At 39.3% G+C, this 24,111-nt stretch overlaps 1 protein-coding gene across 3 annotated transcripts in view; it reads left to right on the forward strand.

Annotated features, from left to right (window-relative positions):
* Positions 1-2,421: 2,421 nt before the first annotated feature.
* The window catches only part of BOD1L1 (biorientation of chromosomes in cell division 1 like 1), a gene marked incomplete at its 5' end in the record, with an annotated part of 55,585 nt that continues 33,895 nt past the window's right edge, over positions 2,422-24,111 (forward strand). For all 3 annotated transcript variants that reach the window (XM_082652888.1, XM_082652889.1, XM_082652890.1), the window contains 7 exons: positions 2,422-2,658; positions 7,745-7,869; positions 12,287-12,477; positions 12,966-13,580; positions 14,162-14,311; positions 22,054-22,220; positions 23,368-23,479. In XM_082652888.1, coding sequence (XP_082509014.1) covers positions 2,422-2,658; positions 7,745-7,869; positions 12,287-12,477; positions 12,966-13,580; positions 14,162-14,311; positions 22,054-22,220; positions 23,368-23,479 — 1,597 coding nt within the window. The remainder of the gene's footprint in view (positions 2,659-7,744; positions 7,870-12,286; positions 12,478-12,965; positions 13,581-14,161; positions 14,312-22,053; positions 22,221-23,367; positions 23,480-24,111) is intronic.

The raw sequence follows: 24,111 nt of genomic DNA on the forward strand, positions 1-24,111 counted from the left end.
TGGAATTTTGCTGAATTCTTATGGATGACTCTTTAGTTATTCCCAAATAGTTGAGTAAATTTGATACACACATCTATATACACCAAAGAAATACCATGCCTTTTACCCTACTACACACAATAAGTACTATATACATTTAACAATATATTGTATTGCATTGTTGGTAATTAACTAAAGGGCAACGTCATATTCTCATCTTGTTTTCATAACTAATTTTGAAAATAGATAAAACAATTATATCTTATACCATTTTGATCTTGATTTGCTTTTAGTGATAAAGCTTTTATTGCACGACTTCTGCTCTCTGCAGTCTTCATTATACTCCTCAAAATGCAGGACACTTGGGCTTTCCTGGTGGCGCAGTGGTTGAGAGTCCGCCTGCTTATGCAAGGGACACGGGTCCGTGCCCCGGTCCGGGAAGATCCCACATGCTGTGGAGCGGCTGGGTCCGTGAGCCATGGCCGCTAAGCCTGCGCGTCCGGAGCCTGTGCTCCGCAACGGGAGAGGCCACAACAGTGAGAGGCCCGCATAACGCAAAAAAAAAAAAAAAAAAAAAAATGCAGGACACTTTATTTGAATTGAAACAATGAAGTCAAACTGTTTCTGATAGAAAGTAAACCCAATCAGGCTGATCTGGCTAGTCTGACAATGAAAATGGCTGTTAATTAGGTTATATGACAAATATTTCCTATATTTGACAGTTTTAACTTTAATCAGCTATTTCATTAGCTGCAAAGTTTTGACAAAACAAAACTGAACCACCTGTAACCAAAAAAAAAAAAAAAATGCATTTTATCCAAAACTATTTATGCAAATGAACAATGTTTTTTCCCAAACTTTGAGTATATTGGGTTAAACAAGGTACATCTCATTTTTAAAAAAGTCTAATTCATAGTCACTTGATGTCTTTTTTTTTTTCTTTTTTAACACCCTACTCTTATCATTTGATGTCTTGATAAATCCTATCTGGTATATTTTCTAGTAACCGAAAAAGTGGAAGAATAAGGACTAGGTAAACAAATCCTTTGGCAAGTCGGGTGGTTTTCAATTCTTTGCTTTCAAGAAAATTGAAGGAGGACTAATTGAACAGCCAGCTCAAAGATCATCAAATCTAATTTTTTGAGATCAAGAATTGAATATTGCTACAATAAAACTCCGTTCCCAGGTAGAGTACTTGTTTATATGAACACAATTTCTCAGGTCATACAGCTATAAAAACTAGAAATACGAATAGAATTGTTGCTCAATCTTTTCCGTTCTAGCAATAAGACATATTCATCCACAGATCTATGAATTTTAAAAAGCAACAAAATCCATTTCACTGATATGTATTTTCCCATAACTTTTACATTCTATTGAATAATTATGAAAATTTGTAATATTTATTTTGCTTTGATCGTGTACTAAGAATAATTTTAAAGATAACTCAGTCAAGAATCAGGCGGTTTGCTCTCTGTGTAACCTTGCACAATTAATCTCCTCGCATCTCAGTTTCCTGATTTGCAAATTAGTGATAATAAGACCCAGTTTAGCGCTGTTCCAAAGACTGGGTGAATTAATGCACATAGAAAGCTCTAAACGCCACGCCTGGCTCCTAGTGCGTGCTATATAAGCAAGCATTACTTATCGATCAAACTAATCAACAGCAACACCCTAAAAACTAAAAGCCTGGCGGTTTGTCTTCACGGATAGGAAGGAGGTGCTGGAGGGATCGGGTTCTAGATCACAGGCACACTCGGAGAGCAACGGGACGCTCAAGAGAAAACGGGATGGGACGGGGAGGAGAGACAGGAGGCCCCTGGAGCTACCTGCCTGGAAGAAAAATGGGCAGGATCACAGACTGAGAAAGAAGAGGGCTGGGAGAGTTTGGACTAAGCAGTTCTACCAACGGGTCGCATGTCTACGGATGCGAACGTCTATGGATCTCGACTGCTCCGTGAATCAGGAGCAACAGCGTCAGGCCTAAACGCCACCGCGGTTGTAACCAACCAACGGTCAACGTTTCGCTCCCCCGCCCCGGCCAGGTGCTAGCCGGCGCCCAGTCGGCCCTCAGGTCCTGGGGGGCGCGTGAGTCAAACGCCCGACTGCCCTGGATTCCAGACCTAAGACCCGCGCGCAGAGACCGCCGCCCGCCGCCCGCCGCCCGCCGCCGCTTGCCACACAGCCCAGCCTTGCGAGGGCGCCCGCAGTCGGAGGCTGCTGTAACTGGCCCCTCGCGGCCCCCGTAGCCGGACCTTCGTTGCTATTGTCACCGCCTTTTCCTCCCTTCCCCCGGTTCCCTTTCACTTCCGGGGTTGCCCTGGATCCGCTGGTTCCGTAACAACATCCCGTTGGCTTACCTCAGGCGGCGGGACCTGTGCAGCCGCCGCCTGCCAGGAGCGCCGGCCGCCCGGGCCCGCGCCCTCCCCGGTCCAGACCGCCATGGCCACCAACCCGCAGCCTCAGCCGCCTCCTCCCGCGCCGCCGCCTCCCCCGCCGCAGCCGCAGCCGCCGCCGCCGCCGCCCGGCCCCGGGGCTGGCCCGGGCACGGGCGGGGCGGGCGGCGCGGGGGCCGGCGTCGGGGACCCGCAGCTCGTTGCCATGATCGTGAACCACCTCAAAAGTCAAGGGCTCTTCGATCAGTTCCGCAGGGACTGCCTGGCCGACGTGGACACCAAGGTTCGGGGCGCGAGGTGCTGCGGGCGTGCGGGGACAGGGGAGGACCCGCGGGCCGTCTTGATGGGCAGTCTTCCACATCCGTCGATGGGCCGGCGGCGCCTTGGCTTCCCCTGCCGAGGCCCCTCTGAGGCGCATCTCCCGCCGAGCTCCCTGTGCAGCCGCTTCCTCTCTGAGCTGCTGCTTTGTGCCCGGCACTGTGCAGGGCACGCTGTGTTCATTCATTCGCTTAGCCTTTCATTCGTTTAACAGACTAGCGTTAAGCACCTCCAACGTGCCAGGCACTGCTTAGGTGCTGGGAATGTAGAGGTGAGCAAGACGGAGTCACTGTTCTTTTGGAGACTCTTTTGGAAACATTAACGTTAACTGTGCTTTCATCTCTGATTCCCCCCCCCCCCCCCGCCACGTTTACTTTGTATCCAAGTTATTTTTGCCTTCTCTCGAAGATTTCTGGCAAGGATCATATCTTTGTCCTTTGCAGAAATTACTAAGTGGTAATGAATCAAGTTATTTGCAGTGTGCATTGCTGGACTTTGTGAGGGGTGCAGGGGTGAAGAGGCAGAGCTGGGGAGATCAGGACTTTTGTTTCTACCGATGACTGATTTAGGTAGCTTAGGCCAAGTCACTTCTCTAAAGTGAGAAGGGAGGTAGGGTGAGGGGTGAGGAGCAGAGAAAACTGAGGAAAGGATGGAGGAGAGGGGGCAGCAGATAGTGAAGTGGAAGAAGGACTGGACAAAATAGTGAGTTCCGAAGAGTAAGTGGTAGAAGGGAAAGGTCAGCACGGTGGTTCCCTGTACAAAAAGAGTTAGGGGCTAGGAAGGGGAAGGGATTTTATACCAAATGTCAAAGTGAAAGGAGCATTAGCAGGAACAGGTGAACTTAGCTGGTTCTGCAAGGGATGAGTAGAGGACACCAGGAAGGAGCACTCAGTGAGGTGAATGGAAACCCAGTAGGGTCTGGAAGCAAGTGAAGGAGGAAGCTTCTGTTGGAAACAATTGTTTTCTTTTTTTTTTTTCCTTAGGTCTGGTTTGGTTCACTGCTTTTAGAGTTTTGATGGGGTGAGGGTTTTCTCATAGTGTGTTCAGCTGTTCTAAAGAACCTCGTTTCTTTGAGAAAAATGCTTTGTGGTGAACTGCGCACAATTCCTTTATCTTCTCTGGGAAAACCTTCCTGACATGTGGGAACATCTTCCCTTTTAAAAACTCTGGCCCACCTTGTAGACCAGAAATGGAATGTGCCTTTTTTGAGTTGTCAGAGTTTCAGCACCACAGAAAATTCAGTTTACTTGGGGATATTTATCTATGTAGGAAGTATCGATATGTAGTTTTCTCACTTTTAGAGAATATGCACAACCACCTTTTTGAAAATAATGCCTATTGCCCCTTCCTTCCTTCCTCCCTCCCTTCTTCCCTTCCTTCCTTTCAAAGGACATGGCCAAGTAAATGTTACCCAACTAAATAAAGCTGGTTATTTGTATCCAGCAAGTAGAAATTTCACTTTGCTGTTCTCAGAAACCTACAAATCTGTGTGTTATTGTGTATGCAGATTGAAAATTTAATATGCTGGTGGTGGGGGCGAGGGGGCTGCAATGTCTAAGGCTCAACTTTTTCTTCATCCCCATCCCCACTGAGTGTTATTGCTGTATCTGTAATATCCCTGCCAGATCCTCTCAAAGTGGAGTCTTAAAACAGTTCTTGGGCGGGAAGGAGGGAAGCTCAGGGCTTTGACAGTCTAATGAAAACTAGGGAAAATGCATATGTTTACATTAACATGCAGCCATAAGATCCAGCTAATGGTGAGGCTCCTCTGCTGTAGACTACCAGTTCCCAGACCCCTGGAGCAAGCTGAGAGGTTACAAAGCCGTTCTGACCCCTTTGCACTGAGTAGAGTATGAGGAGGGAAAATCAAGAGAGGCCCATCTTTCTGTCCCAGGCAGGGAGCTCACTGACCAAGTAAATATGGCACCTTTCACCCCAGGTGGTAAAGGCCAATTTTTGGATACTTTCTCAGTTATAAATGGCTCCTGGTCACTTATGATTATTGTCTATTTCTTTTTAGATTCAAAAGGAAAATAGAAGACAGAAGTATATAAGTTTATTCACCCAACAAATACTTATTATGTACCAGGCATTGTTTTAGGTGCCAGGGATATAGCAGTGAACACAAAGTGTCTGCTTATATGGAGCTTGAATCCCAGCAGAGAGAAACAGACAATAAATAATATGTGAGAGATTCTTTGGAAGAAAGAAAGCAGGATGAGGGTGGAAAGGATTGCTGATGTGTTTTGAGTAAGTTGTTCAGGGAAGATTTCAATGAGATGACATTTGAGCCATAACTGAAGGAGCTGTCCAGCTATCAGGGCTGAGGGTTCCAGGTGGAGACCACAGCAAGTGTGGAAGGCCTAAAGCAGAACCTACTGAGGGAGAAAGTGACAGGAGGAGAGGTAGAATTGCCCCTCCCTCCCTCCCTCCCTTCACAGATCTGTCTGGCCTTGGAAGCCTTTGTAAGAGTTTGGCGCTTACTGGAGCTGAGAAGCCACTGGCAGGAGTTGAGCAGAAGAAGGACATGATCTGACTTTCATTTTAGATAGCTTGACCTCGTATAATTATTAACAGTGTCCCCTTTGCACCCAGTCATGATCTGGTTTGGACAATAAATTAATATGGTTACCCTAATTTTAGAAGATTGGCACTAGCTGCACTGTGGAAAACAGACTTCAGATAAACAAGGTAGCTCAGGGAGGTCAGCAACAATAATCTAGAAAGGAGATGAGAATGCTCTGGACCAGAGTGGTAGCAGTGAAGCAGGAGGGAAGTGGTCAGGTTCTGGCTGTTTTTTGATGCTAATGCTGACAGGATTTGCTGATGGTTTTGGAAGAGGGGTGGAAGAGAAAGGGAGGAAGGAAGCAAGGAGGACATCAAGGCTTTTGACCCGGAGCACTGGAGAAGGAAGAAGAGATAGATAGCTATTCCCAGAAGAGTAATGGAATCTAAAATATTTCTCTAGTCACTAGGCTTTTAACCTAAAGTAGAACTTAGCAACCAGGAGAATTACCTGTTATAGTTCAGATTGAAGCTTGTTTTGTGGGGCAACTAGAGTGCTAAATTTGTTGTGATATTTGATCCTAACTTTCTGAGATTTGGGAATACTGCAAAGAAGAATTATGTTTTAGAATCATTGGGGAGAAAATTAATTTTCATTCACATTGGTTTTGGATAAATGGAGAATAACATGAAAAATATTCGTGAGACCATTTTTGGTAGGATTGAACATAGGTATTAGCAAAAGTCTGGAAATTGGAAGAGATGAAGGGGTGTCACAGAGGGATAAAATCTTTATCATCTGTGCTACCTAGATAGTTACCCAGTCATCTCACCTGACAATGACTTTTCAGTTGCTTATCTGCCTAGCAGTTGGAAAGGTGTGTGGAAACAAAGATTGAAAGAGTGGAAGGAACAGGCTTACATTTCAGTAGGGAGATAAATATTCCCCCTCTCCTCAAAATATAGTACAACACAAGAATTACTTGAACGACAGTATGTATAGGAGATAGTTGGTACGTGGGAGAAGGGCCACGGAAGCCTACCTTGGGTGTCAGGATGACTTCACAGACTTGGGTGAACTCCAAAAGTGAGAAATTTGCCAAATGGACAGGGAGAAAGAATGGTAGGTGTACAAGATTGAAGGCATGAGAACTTATCACTAGAGAATTAGCTTTGAAGGGTAAGGGAGCAAATAGCAGAAGACGAGGCTGTACAGTTTTGCTTAAAATCATTCGGAACACTCAAACTCATCTACGTTAAGAGCCACATAAAAGAAAGATATAAACAGCATGACATGTGGGGGACAGCTTGGAGGAACGAAGCATGCAGTCCTGACTGAGTGGTCAAATATTCCTTCTAGGCAGCATCCTTTTAGGATGAGATGACATAGTATGTGTCCTCTCTCCTGCTTCCCTTATGTCAGGAGTGCTCAGCTCTAGCACAGCTGACATTTTGGGCTGGATAGTTCTTTGTGTGGGGGTCTGTCCTGTGCACTGTAGGATATTCAGCAGCATCCCTGCCCTCGACACTCTGGATGCCAGAAGCAGCTCCCCTTAGTTGTGAGAATCAAAAATGTCTCCAGACGTTGCCTGATGTCCCCCCCCACCCCGGGAGGGAGGGGGGCAACAATTGCTTCCAGTTACGAACTGGTGACCTACATCAAACTTAATGCCTAGCTCCAGTGGTTGCCACTTCATAATTTCTCTTGAATCCATGTCTTTCAGCCTGTTTTTGCCACCCCAGTTCAGACCTTTATTATTGTAGTCATTGCATCCTTTCCTGAGTATATTTTGTGTCTGTTTACTCTTTCACCGTAGGAAGATTAAAAGCTTTATCAGAAAGCTTTTAATTTATCAGAAAGTTTTCATCAGAAAGCTCAGCTATCACATATCACTCTGCTTATATGTGTTGTGGGTTCCCGTTCTCTATCCCATAATTCCAGACTTCGTATACAGGTCCCCAGATCCTTCTAGGCCCTGGCCCCAAGCTCTGTCTCCAACTACATTTCTCTGCTTTTTTTTTTTTTCTTATAGTCTCTTCTCCATCCAAATTGGATTTAACAATGTGGGGGGCTCCCTAATGCTCCTGACCCCACATTTTCTCACCTACTTGCTCTTATATTGTTGGGTGTACCTGCAAGGCCTGCCTTTCCTGGTCCCAGCTGCGTTGTGAAACTCAGGTGCCACATTCTCAATGAAGGCTTACTTTCTCTGCTCTTCTCCCTTTCTTTGCTCCAAATCATCTAACAGTAACACTTACTGGTATCTTATTTTCTAGTCCCTTGTCTGTAAATAGAAGGTATGTCTGTCTTCTTTGTATTCCTCATCTCCAAACATATTGTCTTAGACAAAATAAATGGTATTTGAATGACTCTGAAATTATCCTAAAGCAGGATTGTCATAAGCTGTGAAACTTTGTTGCCACATTGACACTGTAATCTAAGAAATGTTTAACACTGTTAAAGATACTCAAATTCCTGAGACTATCGATATTGTATAACAATGGAGATTTTTAACATTTATGTCTTTTTTCTTCTTTCTTTCTAGCCTGCCTATCAGAATCTGAGACAACGTGTTGACAACTTTGTTGCAAACCACTTAGCAACTCATACGTGGAGTCCGCACCTCAATAAGAACCAGCTAAGAAACAATATTCGACAGCAAGTGCTCAAGTAAGCCTCAGAATTGCAGAGTTTCTACAAGGGCTTGAGAATGTCACCATATACTTTGCCTGAAAGCAGAGACATTGTGCAGAAGTTTGTTCACCTGGTGATAATTTTGTCAAGTTTGGTGTGGCTACTTTATATTATGATACAGTGTGATTTTAGAGTAGGTGCTAATCACTTCACATTTCCCCCATAAATTTAACAGTCTGATTTCTCCTGTAGACCTTTGGAAATATTGAGGGAAGGGAATGACAGCGTGACTTCAAAAAAAAAAAACCCTCTAGATATGATATGAATAGATGGTTAATGCCAGATAGGTAAATATATCCTATACAGTTACATTCACAGTTATTCTCTTGGCCCTAAAAGAGCAGGGTTTATTATGCCTGATTTACAAATAAAGACGTTAAAGGTCACTGAGATTAAAACATTTTCCCCTGATTTGAGGCTGTGTCCTCTGTGTTCTAATATTGCCCCTCTCCTTTTCTTTTGTCTTTTTACTTGCATTTTACTGTGATTTTACCTGTGCTTTTTAATGATGACATATCCAAAAAAGGTGGGAGAAGTGCATTTAGACATGTCGGAGTCATTTTTTGGTAAACATAAAGAGAGTGAAAAGCTGGAATGGTTAGAGGGACCTAAAAAAATCATATTTATACCCCCAAAAGCAGATTAACAATATTATCTTGTTCTTGAATATAAGTATTTGCCAAGACAAGAAGACTTGGACCCTCTCTCCCTGCTTCACACCCCAAAAACGTGACTACATTGTTTAAAAACTGCCTTAGTCTCCCTGCCTTGACAAATATTTACGAAATGTGGCTTTTAAACAGTTAGACAAATGTTTTTACAGCTGTTACATCTTTTATTTATTTATTTATTTATTTATTTAATTTATTTTTGGCTGTGTTGGGTCTTCGTTGCTGCGCGTGGACTTTATCTAGTTGCGGCGAGCGGGGGTTACTCTTCCTTGCGACGTGCGGGCTTCTCATTGTGATGGCTTCTCTTGTTTCAGAGCACGGGCTTTAGGTGCACGGACTTCAGTAGTTGTGGCACACGTGCTCAGCTGCTCCACAGCTTGTGAGATCCTCCCAGACCAGGGATCAAATCCATGTCCCCTGCATTGGCAGGTGGACTCTTAACCACTGCTCCACCAGGGAAGTCCCTATAGCTGTTACCTCTTAATTCCCTCTTGTCCCTCAGGAACCTTGCACACCTACCTAGTGTGCTACTCCATTGATAGTTCCACCCACAGGAAGCCCCACAAATAAAACTTTACACTCTGACTCAAAGACCCATTTAGCCACAGGTAATACTAGATACTAGGAGCCTGGGGGCTCAGACTCTGTGTCCTAGTAAATAAGAGAAGAGGGAAATTTGACAATAGCTTTGTTGTCTGCATTTTAAAGGATGTTCAGGAACCTATAAAAGAATCCAGGTAAGATGAAAGATGCCATTAGAGGGCTGCATAATAATACCTTTTGGGAAAAAGTCAAAGCCTTTCCTGTTGGGTGGCAGGCCTGGGGTGGGGGTGGCTACTCACTTCCAGACCTTCAGGAGAACAATAACCAAAATAGTAGGGGGATGGGAGGCTAAGGGTGGGATGGGGGAGGGAAGCTTACTGACACTGTCCACACTTGCCGAGCACTGTCAGGCAACAATTTGCATATCTGCTTCCCTCTCTCAAAGGAAAACATTGCTTTAAAAGCGCAAGGGTAGAGTCTTGGATCCTTTTTTATTTTTTTCCATATATTGAGAGACTAAATGGAAGGCAAATTTCCTGGAATTTACTCCTTAGCATACAGAACCTATAAAGTAGAGAAGCAGTCATTTATTTTGTTCTTCAAAGGGAACTAAACTCAATCGTGCCCATGTAAAATCAAGCACTTAAAATTGTTGTTGTACCAATATAAGGCATTGTTTTCACAGAATCTTGTTTGGTGAGGGATTGCTGGACACATCAGTAGAGGGTTCTTGTGACTGTCAGCAATTAACACTAGAGCAGTCCACCTATGGGTGATGAGGACTCTCCTCTAGAGACGTTTTAGAACAGGGGAAATAGCTGTCTCTTGGGTAATATAGGCATTGCTCTTACTGGGATATCTGTATATTTTCTTCTAGCTCTGTTATTTATTTTTAATAGAACTGTTCTCTTATTTAAATTCCATTAGTAAATTTATGTCTCTTAAATAACATGTTAAAGTTTCTTAAAAGACTAGTTGTATCTAACTAATGGTATAAGGGATGGACTATCACCTATAAATACAATGTCAGACAGTTTTTCTTACATATACTTTGAGAAATACTCAGTTGACTCTTAGATTGAACCGTCTACAATTGCCATTTTTGTAGGACAAAATAGTCTAATATCAGCAATTTTGGATGGTTCAGTTTAATAGCCAGTCTGCCAACTCAATAGGCGGAAAAAAGTTTTATTTTATTCTGTTTATGCATTCGTTTATACAACAAAACCTAAAAATACTAGGGAGCTCAGAAATAATGACCTTAACTGTACAGTGTTTAAAAGGAAGACAAGGAAGTAGCTTTAACCAAGACAGTGCCAGCTGCTGGCATTTTGGCTTTGCCCTTGAACCTAGAAGTGTGGCTTCTTCTTCCTCTGGTGAGGCAGCTCTGGCCACACCTCAATGAAGTGAGCCCACGAAGAGCAATGTGGTCGCTAGCACTGGCTTCCGTTTTTGTTTTTCCTTTAACATCTTCATTGGAGTATAATTGCTTTACAATGCTGTGTTAGTTTCTGCTGTATAACAAAGTGAATCAGCTATACATACACATTTTTAAGATCAGAGCTGACCTCTGAGTGAGAGTAGACTAAAGTACACCAGGGACCAGAACATAGGCATCAGGGAAAGAGACTGAAGCAGTAATTTGGAGGTGGGTGGGTTTTATTTTTTATTTTGTGCCTTTGTGCTTGTGCCTTAAATCAAAACATTTTTCAGATTGCTTGTCATTGCTTCTTTTCCACCTGCTACATTTTAAAGACACCTCTAAGATGTAACAACAATGTTTTCAGGATTTGCTTTTTTTTTGTTTTTTGTATTATATCTTAGAACTTTAGTAAGCAGGTTACCTACTTTGGGCAGTGTTGACTCATTTTTCTCTATGGCCCACATAAGTGGAATTATAGTATCCCAGGCCTGCGAGGTGCCTCAGGAAATGAAAATCACAGCCATCCTGCACTCCAGACAGCGCTGCACTCAGAAATAGCATTGCAAAGTATAAGGAGAGACACCTCACCCACTATGCAGGGAGAGCCTGAGGCCTCGGAGCTGCAGAAGACCAGCACCCCACTCTCCCAACTCTATCCAGGGAACTGTGACTCCTCAAGTTCTTTGTTAGAAAGGGACAAGGTGGAAGTGTGTTTCTTCAGATAAATTCATGTCATCTTATTTTGCTCAGACACCTTTGTGATTTTCTGCACGTTTCAGACTTTACTGTGCCTTTTGCTCCTCTGTCTCTTATGTATGATATTTCTTTGTGCACTTTCTTCCCCTTCTCTTCTCTGGAAATCAAGCTTTCCTTAGGAAAGCTTTCGCAAATAATCTCAGACATAGCTAATAATAATAATATCCTACTTTTTTCCTACAGTGTATGGTGTGTTCTAGTGCCTATCATGTTGTATTTTGTTTGTGTCTCTCTCTCCCACCAGAACAGGGACCAGATCTGATTTGTAGTGGCCCAGTGGCTAGCATGGTGCCTGTTGTGTAGATGCCACTCGTAACATAATTGTTGAATGAATACATCATTTAGTTTTTATAGCAAGAAGATAATAAAAAGAAGGCCAGAAATCTTAAGTTTTACTTTTGTTCTTTTAAAGTTTTTTTTCTTTTTCTTTTCCTTTTTTGTAAGTTTGGTAAAATTATACTTTGTTTATATTCTTCAGTTTTCCTGGAGGCTCTAATACTTACAAGAGGCATACATTTTTCTGGTTAAAAAAAAAAAAAAAGAGGTTGCAGAATGCATAGATTTATTTTATACCCAGAGCTCAGCTTTAATGACCATTTATTCCTATCACTAAATGATCACTAAGGTCATTTAGTGAGATAAGCCATGGGCATGTTTGAGGTAAGATAAGCATCACCTACAAGCCTGGTCTTTAGGTAATGTGCTGTGTCTAGTTCTAAGGGTATTTTGTTTTGTTTTTGTTCTGTCTGCCTTAGTATTGCCACTGGTGACACAGTGGTGGGGAGTTTACATATTTTTTTGCAGTATGATGTATTAAATGCCACTGTATTGTGAAACGTATTTTCTTTTGTGTATTCTTTCTGTATATTCCAAGTGAATGGATTGGAGGCAATTTAAGGTTGAACATATATGTAATAGATATGGCTTTACTTAAAAGTAATTAATGCAAATAATGTAGTATTATCTTTTTCACCTTTCTGTAAATTACCCTGTGTTTCAGATCAGGAATGTTGGAGTCTGGTATTGACAGAATTATTTCTCAGGTTGTGGATCCAAAGATTAACCACACATTCAGACCTCAAGTGGAGAAAGCTGTGCATGAGTTTTTGGCCACGCTAAATCACAAAGAGGAAACAGGTGGCAGCACAGCCCCCGATGATGAGAAACCAGACTCTTCCATCGTTACACAAGGTGCTTTGCTTTTACTCTTGGTCAGTTCCATTGCTTTCATTCTTGAACTGAGTATCAAGTTAGGGGTATTTAGTTCTTTAAAACATTTATCTATTTGGCTACTCTAGTGAAATTATATTTATTTTAATTATTACCCAGATTCTTCAACTGGCATAACATTTTTTTTTTAATGATGAGCATTTTAGTAATGTACTGTGTGTGTGTGTGTGTGTGTGTGTGTGTGTGTGTTTCAATAGAGGGAATAATTAAAATAATTAGAAAACACATCCTTTTTCTGAGAACTAGACTAGTATCACATTTGCTGGTGCCTTTCCTAATATACTGTATTACAGAGGTAGAGAATTTAGAATGTGTTAAGTACTAGCACCAGTACCTGAAAGTCTAAAGGTGATGTGTCATGTGAAGATGACAGTGGCAAGTGGCCTTGATTCAGCAGAGGGGTTTACCTTCTGCATAAATTTATTCTAAAACATGTCTTTACCTCGAAGGTGTCCCTGCCCCTGGGGCCAGTGCGAATGTGGCCAGTGATGCCATGTCAATCTTGGAAACCATCACTTCTCTTAACCAAGAAGCTAGTGCTGCCAGGGCTTCGACAGAAATGTCAAATGCAAAGACCAGTGAGAGAATATCCAAAAAACTCCCATCTCAACCAAGCACTGAGACTACTGTTGAGAAAGAGAGAACTTCAGAGGACACGGCTGATAAAGAAAAATCTACACCTGACTCTGCAGGGGAAGGACCGGAAACAGTCCCTAAGTCTGAAGAATTTAGTGATCTCCCTTGTCCAGTTGAAGAAATTAAAAATCACATAAAAGAAAGTAATAGTTCAGTTCTGCTAAATAAGGATGTTCAACAAGAAAGCAGTGACCAAAAAAGTAAATCAACAGACAAAGGTGAAAAGAAGCCAGATAGCAATGAAAAGGGAGAAAGAAAGAAAGAAAAGAAGGAAAAGACTGAAAAGAAATTTGATCACTCAAAGAGGAGTGAAGATGTCCAAAAAGTAAAAGATGAAAAACAAGCAAAGGATAAAGAAGTAGAGTGTTCAAAACTTCCCTCAGAAAAAAACAATAATAAAGCTAAAACCAGCGAAGGGACCAAAGAAGGTAAAAATTTGGAAAAATCAACAACAGTTTAAGGAACAATGAGTGTCCATTGGGGGCACATCAGATTTGCTTTCAAATTTTAATAAAATGTATTTGATGTGTGTGTTTTAAAAGCCTGAAAACTCATACCCTCTTTGCTAAAAGATGAGCAATAAACATTTGTATATTTCTTTCCTATACTAATTTACCAATTCACAAAGTAAATGAACAGAGAAGTTCTAAACCTTATTTTGTAACTCGTAATTTATTCATATACATTATTCCAAGCAACTTAATTCATAGTCTTTAAAATATTACATAGTAAATATTTCAGTTCCTTACTTAAAATTTCCTTTGTTTATATCATTCAGACCATGAATTACGAGTTTCATTAATTTTACAGGATAATTTGCCTTTGTATTTTCTGCAAACAACTGTACCTTATTTGATATTGGTTACTAATGGTGAGGGATTATTTCTGAAGTTGAAGTTCTTTGACAGTATTTAAACCAGAAAAATTTAAATGTAATTTAGGAATTGGGTGCTGTGTGTATTCTTATATAACAAGATGATTTATTTTCTGTTATATTTCCTTCTTGAAGATTTCTCTTTGATAGATTCTGATGTGGATGGACTTACAGACATCACAGTTAGCTCTGTCCACACCAGTGACCTTTCATCTTTTGAAGAAGACACTGAGGAGGAAGTTGTAATGTCTGATAGCATGGAAGAAGGAGAGATTACATCAGATGGTAAAGCATTTTACTTAATAATGCCTTTGTGAAGCTTCGCATTGAGCAGTATTTGTATATTCAGATGGCTGTATCATGAAAGGCAGTGTGGTACAGCGGCAAGAGCACGGGACTTTATAGGTGGAAGATTTGTTCCTGAGTCCCAGCTCCGAGGTTGTCTGTCTGAGCAAGCTTGGTAAGTTATTAAACCTCAACAAGCCTAGGTTTTCTATCTCTTAACTCCATTCCCTAGGATTATTATAAAAGATGTGATCTTGTATGAATTTGCCATGTGTCAGTGGCACAGTCCACAAGACTGCCCTCATGTTTGACACCAATTGCAAATTCGGAGTCCCCAAGACCACCTTTAGTTTTGGTAATTCACTAGAAGGACTCACAGAACTCATTGAAAGTTGTTAAATTCATAGTTATGGTTTATTACAGCTAAGGGACACATTAAAATCAGCCAAGGGAAGAGGCACATAGCCTATAGAGTCTGGCAAAGTTCAAACACAGAGCTTCCACTTGTCCTTTATTTTTTTATTTTATTTTATTGAAGTATAGTTGATTTACAATGTTGTGTTAATTTCTACTACACAGCAAAGTGATTCAGTTATACATACATATACATTCTTTTTCATATTCCTTTCCATTATGGTTTATCACAGGATATATTTTTTTAACATTTTATTTTATATTGGAGTATAGTTGATTAACAATGCTGTGTTAGTTTCAGGTATACAACAAAGTGATTCAGTTATACATGTATCTATTCTGTTTTGAATTCTTTTCCCAATTAGGTTGTTACAGAATATTGAACAGAGTTCCCTGTGCTATACAGTAGGTCCTTGTTGGTTATCCATTTTAAATACAGCAGTGTGTACATGGAAATCCCAAACTCCCTAAGTATTCCTCCTTCCCCATTCTTCCCCCCTTGGTAAGCATAAGTTCCTTCTCTAAGTCTACAAGTCTGTTTCTGTTTTGTAAATAAGTTCATTTGTATCATTTTTTTTTTTTTAGATTCTGCATATAAGCAATATCATACTATATTTCTCTTTCTCTGTCTGACTTACTTCGCTCAGTATGACAATCTCTAGGTCCATCCATGTTGCTGCAAATGGCATTATTTCATTCTATTTAATGGCTGAGTAATAATCCATTGTATATATGTACCACATCTTCTTTATCCATTCTTCTGTTAATGGACATTTAGTTTGCTTCCATGTCTCGGCTATTGTAAACAGCGCTGCAATGAACGTTGGGGGTGCATGTATCCTTCCAGACCATGTTTTTGTACAGGTATATGCCCAGGAGTGGGATTGCAGGATCATATGCTAGCTCTGTTTTTAGTTTCTTAGGGAACCTCCATACTGTTCTCCAGAGTGGCTGCATCAGTTTATATTCCCACCAACAGTGTGGGAGGGTTTCCTTCTCTCCACACCCTCTTCAACATTTATTGTTTGTGGATTTTTTGATGATGGCCTGGTTATGTGAGGTAATATCTCATTGTAGTTTTGATTTGCATTTCTCTAATAATTAGTGCTGTTGAATATCTTTTCATGTGCCTCTTGGCCATCTGTATGTCTTCTTTGGAGAAATATCTATTTAGGTCTTCTGCCCATTTGTCGATTGGGTTGTTTGTTTTGATGATATTAAGCTGCATGAGCTGATTGTAAATTTTGGAGGCAGATCCCTTGTCAGTCACATTATTTGCAAATATTTTCTTGAAATCTCTGATTGTCTTTTCATTTTGTTTGTGGTTTCCTTTGCTGTGCAAAAGCTCTTAAGTTTAATTAGGTCTCATTTATTTATTTTTGTTTTTATTTCCATTACTCTGGGAGATGGATTGAAAAAGATATTGCTGTGATTTATGTCAGAGAGTGTTCTGCCTGTGTTTTCCTCTAAGAGTTTTGCAGTGTCCAGTCTCACATTTAGGTCTTTAATCCATTCTGAGTTTATTTTTGTGTATGGTGTTAAAAGACTGTTATAATTTCATTTTTTTTACATGTAGCTGTCCAGTTTTCCCAGCACCACTTATTGAAGAGACTATCTTTCCTCCATTGTATAGTCTTACCTCTTTTATTATAGATTAATTGACCATAGGTGCATGGGTTTATCTCTGGGCTTTCTATCCTGTTCCATTGATCTATAGTTCTATTTTTGTGTCAGTACCATACTGTTCCGATGACTAGAGCTTTGTAGTATAGTCTGAAGTCAGGGTGCCTGATTCTTCCAGTTCCGATTTTCTTTCTCAAGATTGCTTTGGCTGTTCGGGGTCTCTTGTGTCTCCATACATATTTTAAGATTGTTTGTTTTAGTTCTGTGAAAAATGCTATTGGTAATTTGATAGGGATTGCATTGAATCTGTAGATTGCCTTGGGTAGTATAGTCATTTTGACAATAATGATTCTCCCGATCCAAGAATGTGGTATATCTTTCCGTCTGTTTGTGTCATCTTTGATTTCTTTCATCAGCATCTTACAGTTTTCGGAGTACAGGTCTTTTGTCTCCTTAAGTAGGTTTATTTCTACATATATTATTCTTTTTGATGTGATGTTAAGTGGGATTGTTTCTTGAATTTCTCTTTCTGACCTTTTGTTGTTAGTGTATAGAAATGCAAGAGATTTCTGTGTATTAATTTTGTAGCCTGCGACTTTACCAAATTCATTGATGAGCTCTAGTAGATTTCTGGTAGCGTCTTTAGGATTTTATACATATAGTATCATATCATCTGCAGACAGTGACAGTTTAACTTCTTCTTTTCCAATTTGGGTTCCTTTTATTTATTTATTTATTTTCTGATTGCCATAGCTAGGATTTCCGAAACTGTTGAATAAAAGTGGCGAAAGCGGACATCCTTGTCTTGTTCCTGATCTTAGAGGAAATGCTTTTAGCTTTTTACCGCTAAAAGCTAAAGTGGGATCCTGCAATCCCACTTTTTACCGCTGAGTATGATGTTAGGTTTATGTATATGGCTTTTATTATGTTGAAGTATGTTCCGTCTGTGCCCACTTTCTGGAGAGTTTTTTATCATAAATGGGTGTTGAATTTTGTCAAAAGCTTTTTCTGCATCTATTAAGATGATCATATGGTTTTTACTCTTCAATTTGTTCTTGTATCACATTGATTGATTTACGGATATTAAAAACTCCTTGTATCCCTGGAAGGAATCCTACTTGATCATGGTGTATGATCCTTTTAATGTACTGTTAGATTCAGATTGCTAGTATTTTGAGGATTTTTATTATGTTCATCAGTGATATTGGCCTGTAATTTTCTTTTTTTGTGATATCTTTGTCTGGTTTTGGTATCAGGGTGATGGTGGCCTCATACAATGAGTTTGGGCATTTCCTCCATCTGCAATTTTTTGGAACAATTTCAGAAAGATAGGTGTTAGCTCTTTTCTAAATGTTTCAAAGAATTCACCTGTGAAGTTATCTGGTCTTGGACTTTTGTTTGTTGGGAGTTTTTTTTATCACAGTTTCAATTTGAGTACTTGTGGTCAGTCTGTTCATGTTTCCTATTTCTTCCTGGTCAGTCTCGGAAGATTGTACCTTTCTAGGAATTTGTCCATTTCTTCCAGATTGTCCATTTTATTGGCATACAGTTGCTTGTAGTAGTCTCTTAGGATGCTTTGTATTTCTGCAGTGTCTGTTGTAACTTCTTTTTCATTTCTAATTTTATTGATTTGAGTCCTCTTCCTCTTTTTCTTGATGAGTCTGGCTAATGGTTTATCAATTTTGTTTATCTTCTCAAAGAGCTGGCTTTCAGTTTCATTGATCTTTGCTATTGTTTTCTTCATCTCTATTTCATTTATTTCTGCTCTGGTCTTTATATTTTCTTTCCTTCTACTGACTTTAGGTTTTGCTTGTTCTTCTTTCTCTAGTTGCTTTAGATGTAAGGTTAGGTTGTTTATTTGAGATTTTTCTTTTTTCCTGAGGTAATACTGTATTGCTATAAACTTCCCTCTTAGAACTACCTTTGCTGCATCCCATAGGTTTTGGATCTTTGCTTTCATTTTCATTTTCTCTAGGTATTTTTTGATTTCCTCTTTGATTTCTTCAGTGATCCATTGGTTGTTTAGTCGCATGTTTTGTGGCCTCCATATGTTTGTGCTTTTTTACAATTTTTTTTTCTTTTAGTTTATTTCTAATCTCATAACATTGTGGTTGGAAAAGATGCTTGATATGATTTCAGTTTTCTTAAATTTACCAAGATTCGCTTTAAGGCCCAGCATGTGGTCAATCCTGGAGAATGTTCCATGTGTGCATGAGAAGAATGTGAATTCTGCTGATTTTAGATGGAATGCTCTATAAATATCAATTAAGTCCATCTGGTCTAATGTATCATTTAAGGCCTGTGTTTCCTTATTAATTTTCTGTCTGGGTGATCTGTGCATTGCTGAGAATGGAGTGTTAAAAGTCCCCAACTCTTATTGTGTTACTGTTGATTTCTCCCTTTATGGCTGTTAGTATTTGCCTTATATATTGATGTGCTCCTATGTTGAGTGCATATATATTTATAATTGGATTGATCCCTTGATCATTATGTAGTGTCCTTCTTTGTCTCTTATAACAGTCTTTATTTTAAAGTCCATTTTGTCTGATATGAGTATTGCTACTTCAGCATTCTTTTGATCTCTCTTTGTGTGGAATACCTTTCTCCATCCCCTCACTTTCAGTCTGTATGTGTCCCTAGGTCTGAAGTGGGTCTGTTATAGACAGCATATATATGGGTCTTCTTTTTGTATTTATTCAGCCAGTCTGTGTTTTTCGGTTGGAGCATTTAATCCATTTACATTTAAGGTAATTATCAATGTATAAGTTCCTATTGCTGTTTTCTTAATTGTTTGGGGTTTGTTTTTGTAGGTCTTTTTTCTTCCCTTCCTCTCTGGTTCTCTTCTGTGGTTTGATGACCATCCTTAGTGTTGTGTTCAGGTTGCTTTTTCTGTGTGTGTGTGTGTGTGTGTGTGTGTGAGAGAGAGAGAGAGAGAGAGAGAGTGTGTGTGTGTGTGTGTAGTAGTTTTTGGGTTTGCTGTTCCCATGCAGTTTTGATATAGCAGTCTATGTATGTACAAGATTGTTTTAAGCTGCTGATGTCTTCCCTGCCTAGAGAAGTTCCTTTAGCATTTGTTGGAAAGCTGGTCTGGTGGTGCTGAACTCTCTTAGCTTTTGCTTGTCTGTGAAGCTTTTGATTTCTCTGTCAAATCTGAGTGAGAACCTTGCTGGGTAGGGTATTCTTAGTTGTAGGTTCTTCCCTTTCATTGCTTTAAATGTATCATGCCACTCCCTTCTGGCCTGCAGAGTTTCTGCTAAAAAATCAACTGATAACTTCATGGGGATTCCCTTGTATGTTGTTTGTCATTTTTCCCTTGTTGCTTTTAATATTTTTTCTTTGTCTTTAATTTTGTCAGTTTGATTACTGTGTGTCTCAGCATGTTCCTCCTTGGGTTTATCCTAACTGGGACTCTGTGCTTCCTGAACTTGGGTGACTGTTTCCTTTCCCATGTTAGGGAATTTTTTAGGATTTATCTCTTCAAATATTTTCTCAGGTCCTTTCTCTCTCTCTTCTTCCTCTGGGACCCCTATAATGCGAATGTTGGTGCATTTAATGTTATCCCAGAGGTCTCTTAGACTGTCTTCATTTCTTTTCATTCTTTTTTCTTTATTTTGTTCTGCAGCAGTGATTTCCACCATTCTGTCTTCGAGATCACTTATCCGTTCTTCTGCCTCACTTATTCTGTGATTAATTCCTTCTGGGGTCTTTTTCATTTCAGTTATTGTATTGTTCATCTGTTTGTTTTTTCTTTAGTTCTTCTAGGTCTTTATTAAACATTTCTTGCATCTTCTCAATCCTTGCCTCCACTCTTTTTCCAAGATCCTGGATCATCTTCACTATCATTATCCTGAATTATTTTTCCGGAAGGTTGCCTATCTCCACTTTACTTAGTTGTTTTCCTGGGGTTTTATCTTCTTCCTTTACCTGGGACATGTATACCTGTACCATTTCATTTCATATAATTTTCTGTGATTGTGGATTTTGTTCTGCAGGCTGCAGGATTGTACTTCTTCTTGCTTCTGCTGTCTCCCAATTGTCCTTTCCTTGTGGTGTTGTGGACACGGTGCCCTTCCTGGCATTGATATCTGACAGTATACAGATTATTGCCAAGCGGGGAAACTCACTGGAGTCTTTACATCTGAAGTTTTTATTGGGGCTTCATCATATACACCTAGTTGACTGCCCATGTGTCTGGCCTCAGCCTCCAGCCCCTCTGGAGGTCAAACTGGTACCCCATGACCCAATGCTTCCACCCTAAATCACACTATTAGGGCAATTTGGCTTGACCCATGACCCTAGGTAAATAAAAACACTCCTATCAGGCATGGCATTCCAAAGGCTTAGAGATTACCTCCCAGAATGGAGAAGAAAGACCAGACCTCTCTTTTATTATATAGTTTGTTTTTCAGCCAACCCTTATTAAGTACTTAGTGTGTTCCAGGCACTGTGCTCAGTTATTACACTATTGTATAGGTGCAGGTGAGGAAACAGAGTTACCAAGACAGGGTGTCTCGTCCAGGGTGTTATAACTAGTGAGCACAGCGCCATTTCAAACCTGTGTCTGGGCTTATAATCAATACCTTATGCTGCTCTTTACCACATGATTAAATATTATTTATGGCCTTTTGAAAAGTCAAAAATATTGAATATGATTTGCAATTGCCTGTAGGTAGCATCTTGTAACTTTGTTGCTGGCTCTTGGATAGAATACCTAGAGAGAAAACCATAGGGGAGAAAAAGTAGAAGGTTTTAATGCCACAGATGTATTTTTCTGTATCTCCCATTTTTCATTCTTTTCTTAGTATCCATTAAAAAACTGAATTAGCAGCAATCTCCACTCTTCATAATTATCGTCATGAGGTCATTTGAGTACCAATGTAGGAAGAATGCTGTCTTCCTGTTAAAACTCCACTTTCTCTAGCCAAATGGAAATTTTAATTCTAGATCCTTTATTGGGTCTTTTCAAGGTTTTTCCTGGACAGAACTAGATTTTCTATATATGAGATCCAAAAAGTAAGAAAATGGCTCTTTTGAGAGTACTAAGGAGTACTTAGTACCACTTCTTTACTTCTTGCTGTGCCATGGGGAACTTATCCTCCTTCCTCAGGTAGAGGGGTTTTAGTATATACTTGGTGTAGGGCCAATTATTGATTCTTCCCTCTTCCATAAAAGAAAGATCACAGGTTATCATTAACATCTCAAGTTTACTTTAAAGTGTTGCTTCAGGTGAATTTTTTCAATTAAATACTGGTAAAGCATTCATACCAAGTCTATTTTCATACAAATGAGGATTAACTATTTGTCAAAGAAACATAAATAACTATAAGGCCTAATTTTTCTTTGCCTTTTTGATATGGGAGAAGCTGAAAGAAAGGAAAAAATTAATAAGTCAAGAGGACTTATCTGGTGGTCCAGTGGTTAAGATTCCGCATTTCCAGTGCAGGGGGCACAGATTCAATCACTGGTTGGGGAAGTTCCACATGACATGTGGTGCAGCCTAAATAAATAAATAAATAAATAAATGGATTATAGCCTTTAAAAATGTCAATATCTGGATGTTCAGATACTGATATTTCTCCTGTCAGACCTACAAATACACTCAAACTACATTGATACTACTTTTGCCTCTTACTGCTGATCAAGCATAATGTTGATCTTATTGCTGATTGACAGAAGCACTGATCTTTCTATTGATTTTCTTCCAGACGAAGAAAAGAACAAGCAGAACAAAACAAAAACTCAAACCAATGATCCCAGTGACGGAAAAGCAAAAAGCATACGGCATGCTTATGTTCACAAACCATATCTTTATTCAAAGTATTATAGTGATTCTGATGACGAGCTTACTGTAGAACAACGGCGGCAATCTATAGTAAGTCAGATTTGATCTCTTATTATTTTAACATGTTAAGTCAGGTTGGCAAACTTGACTAGTCTGTTTACAAGGTACTGGTGAGCATTTGAAACAGTGACATATAGGTTCTACTTTCAGGAACCTTGTCATTTAACTAGGCAGAATAGACATAAACATATGATGGAGGTGTTCATATCATGATTCGTGGTAGTGAAAAACTGGTAACAACCTAGGTGTTTCACAGTGTCGAAATGTTTGACTCAAATATGGATCCAGCCATAAAGAGAGATGACATCAGCCATTAACATAATATTAAGAAGGAAGCGCAGTCCATCCACATATTTCCTGCATTTGAAAAAACTTCTAAGATGTGCTATTATTAACAGGTTTTTAGAGAAAAAAATTGCTACCTTGTATATGTACATCAATTTTAAGATGGCTTATGATATCAGAAACATTAAAATATGAAAAATTGTGCATCATAGATTGAGGAAATATTACTACATGAAAAATTACTTGAAGGAAGTGCACCAAAATGTTAATAGTGGCTTATCTCTTGAGATTAGTTGATAAGGAGTTACGCTTATGCTTAGGATGTTTGGTGCTTTGAGACTTTGAGTTCTGGGTGGGAAAGAGATGGTGGAGTAACACACAATGACTGGATTTTCCCTGGCTTTAAAATATGACTGCAGAAAGTCCCATGTCTAAAACCTGGGTCCTGAGATTATGACCAGAAGGTCACATTTGTTGTAGGACTAGCCTGTCACTTGAATCTGTATTTCAACTTTCTTTTTTGAGAAAATCAAAAAATTATGGAGACCTACCTCTACACTTGATGCTCATAGATATTTTTACAGCTATCCTTTTAACTGAAATAGCAGTTTATTAAGCCACCACTTCCCAAAATGATACCTTTAAATTGACGGTATTCTTTAAGAGTAATGGAAAAGTTTAACTTTTCTTTCATTTATTCCTCTGGTAACGTCCAGATTGAAACACATGCACATGCACATACACACATATGTATATAGTAGTAAATATGCACTTTTGCAGAGCCCATTAATTTGTAAGAACATCTGAAGGGCAAGTGTGCTTTTTTCCCCAAAGTGTTTTTGCTTTTGCCTGATAATCTGTCAGGATAATTATGAATATTTTGTGGTTTTAGGCTAAAGAAAAAGAAGAGAGGCTTTTAAGAAGGCAAATTAATAGAGAGAAACTTGAGGAAAAACGAAAACAGAAAGCAGAAAAGACAAAGTCTTCAAAAGCTAAGAATCAAGGTATGGGAGATGTTAACTTTTAATATTTTAAACTACCTTATATACTCCATTATTTTGTAGCTATTAATATAACTTATGAGATATAATTTTGATCATTTTATAATCATATCTCAAAAAAACTTCACTTTTTTAAATTATGTATTTTAAAGTATGGAAGATTTCCTTTTTAATCTAATGTGTTTCATCACTTTTTAAATTATATTTCTGTATCTAAAGTAAACATTCTATCACATACCAGATAATACACCTCACATGTTAGCAATTTATTCTCCAGTGATGGTGGAATGAATTATCACTGGAAAATTTATTGTTAACCTGTGAGTCCTCAAGCCTTGCAGTGATAATAATGGAATTCATCTACACTTTATGTTAACCAAAATGTCAAACATTTATCTGGAATATTTCATTGAATAAAATTGAACTTCCTCTGGACACTGATCTTGTGTGATATAAAATACACAGATATACATATATGAACATTTGAAATAAAAAATACGACTTCTCCATCTAAAAAATTATTTTTATTCTAACACAGCTTAGAGATATTAAAGCCATTTTGCATTTTTACAGTGATTAGAAAACCTTAATGAAAAATAAATATTACACTGTTTTTAAAACTCTGTTGTGAGATA

This window comes from Grampus griseus (assembly GCF_964374135.1).
Source record: "Grampus griseus genome assembly, chromosome: 4".
Classification (NCBI taxonomy): domain Eukaryota; kingdom Metazoa; phylum Chordata; class Mammalia; order Artiodactyla; family Delphinidae; genus Grampus; species Grampus griseus.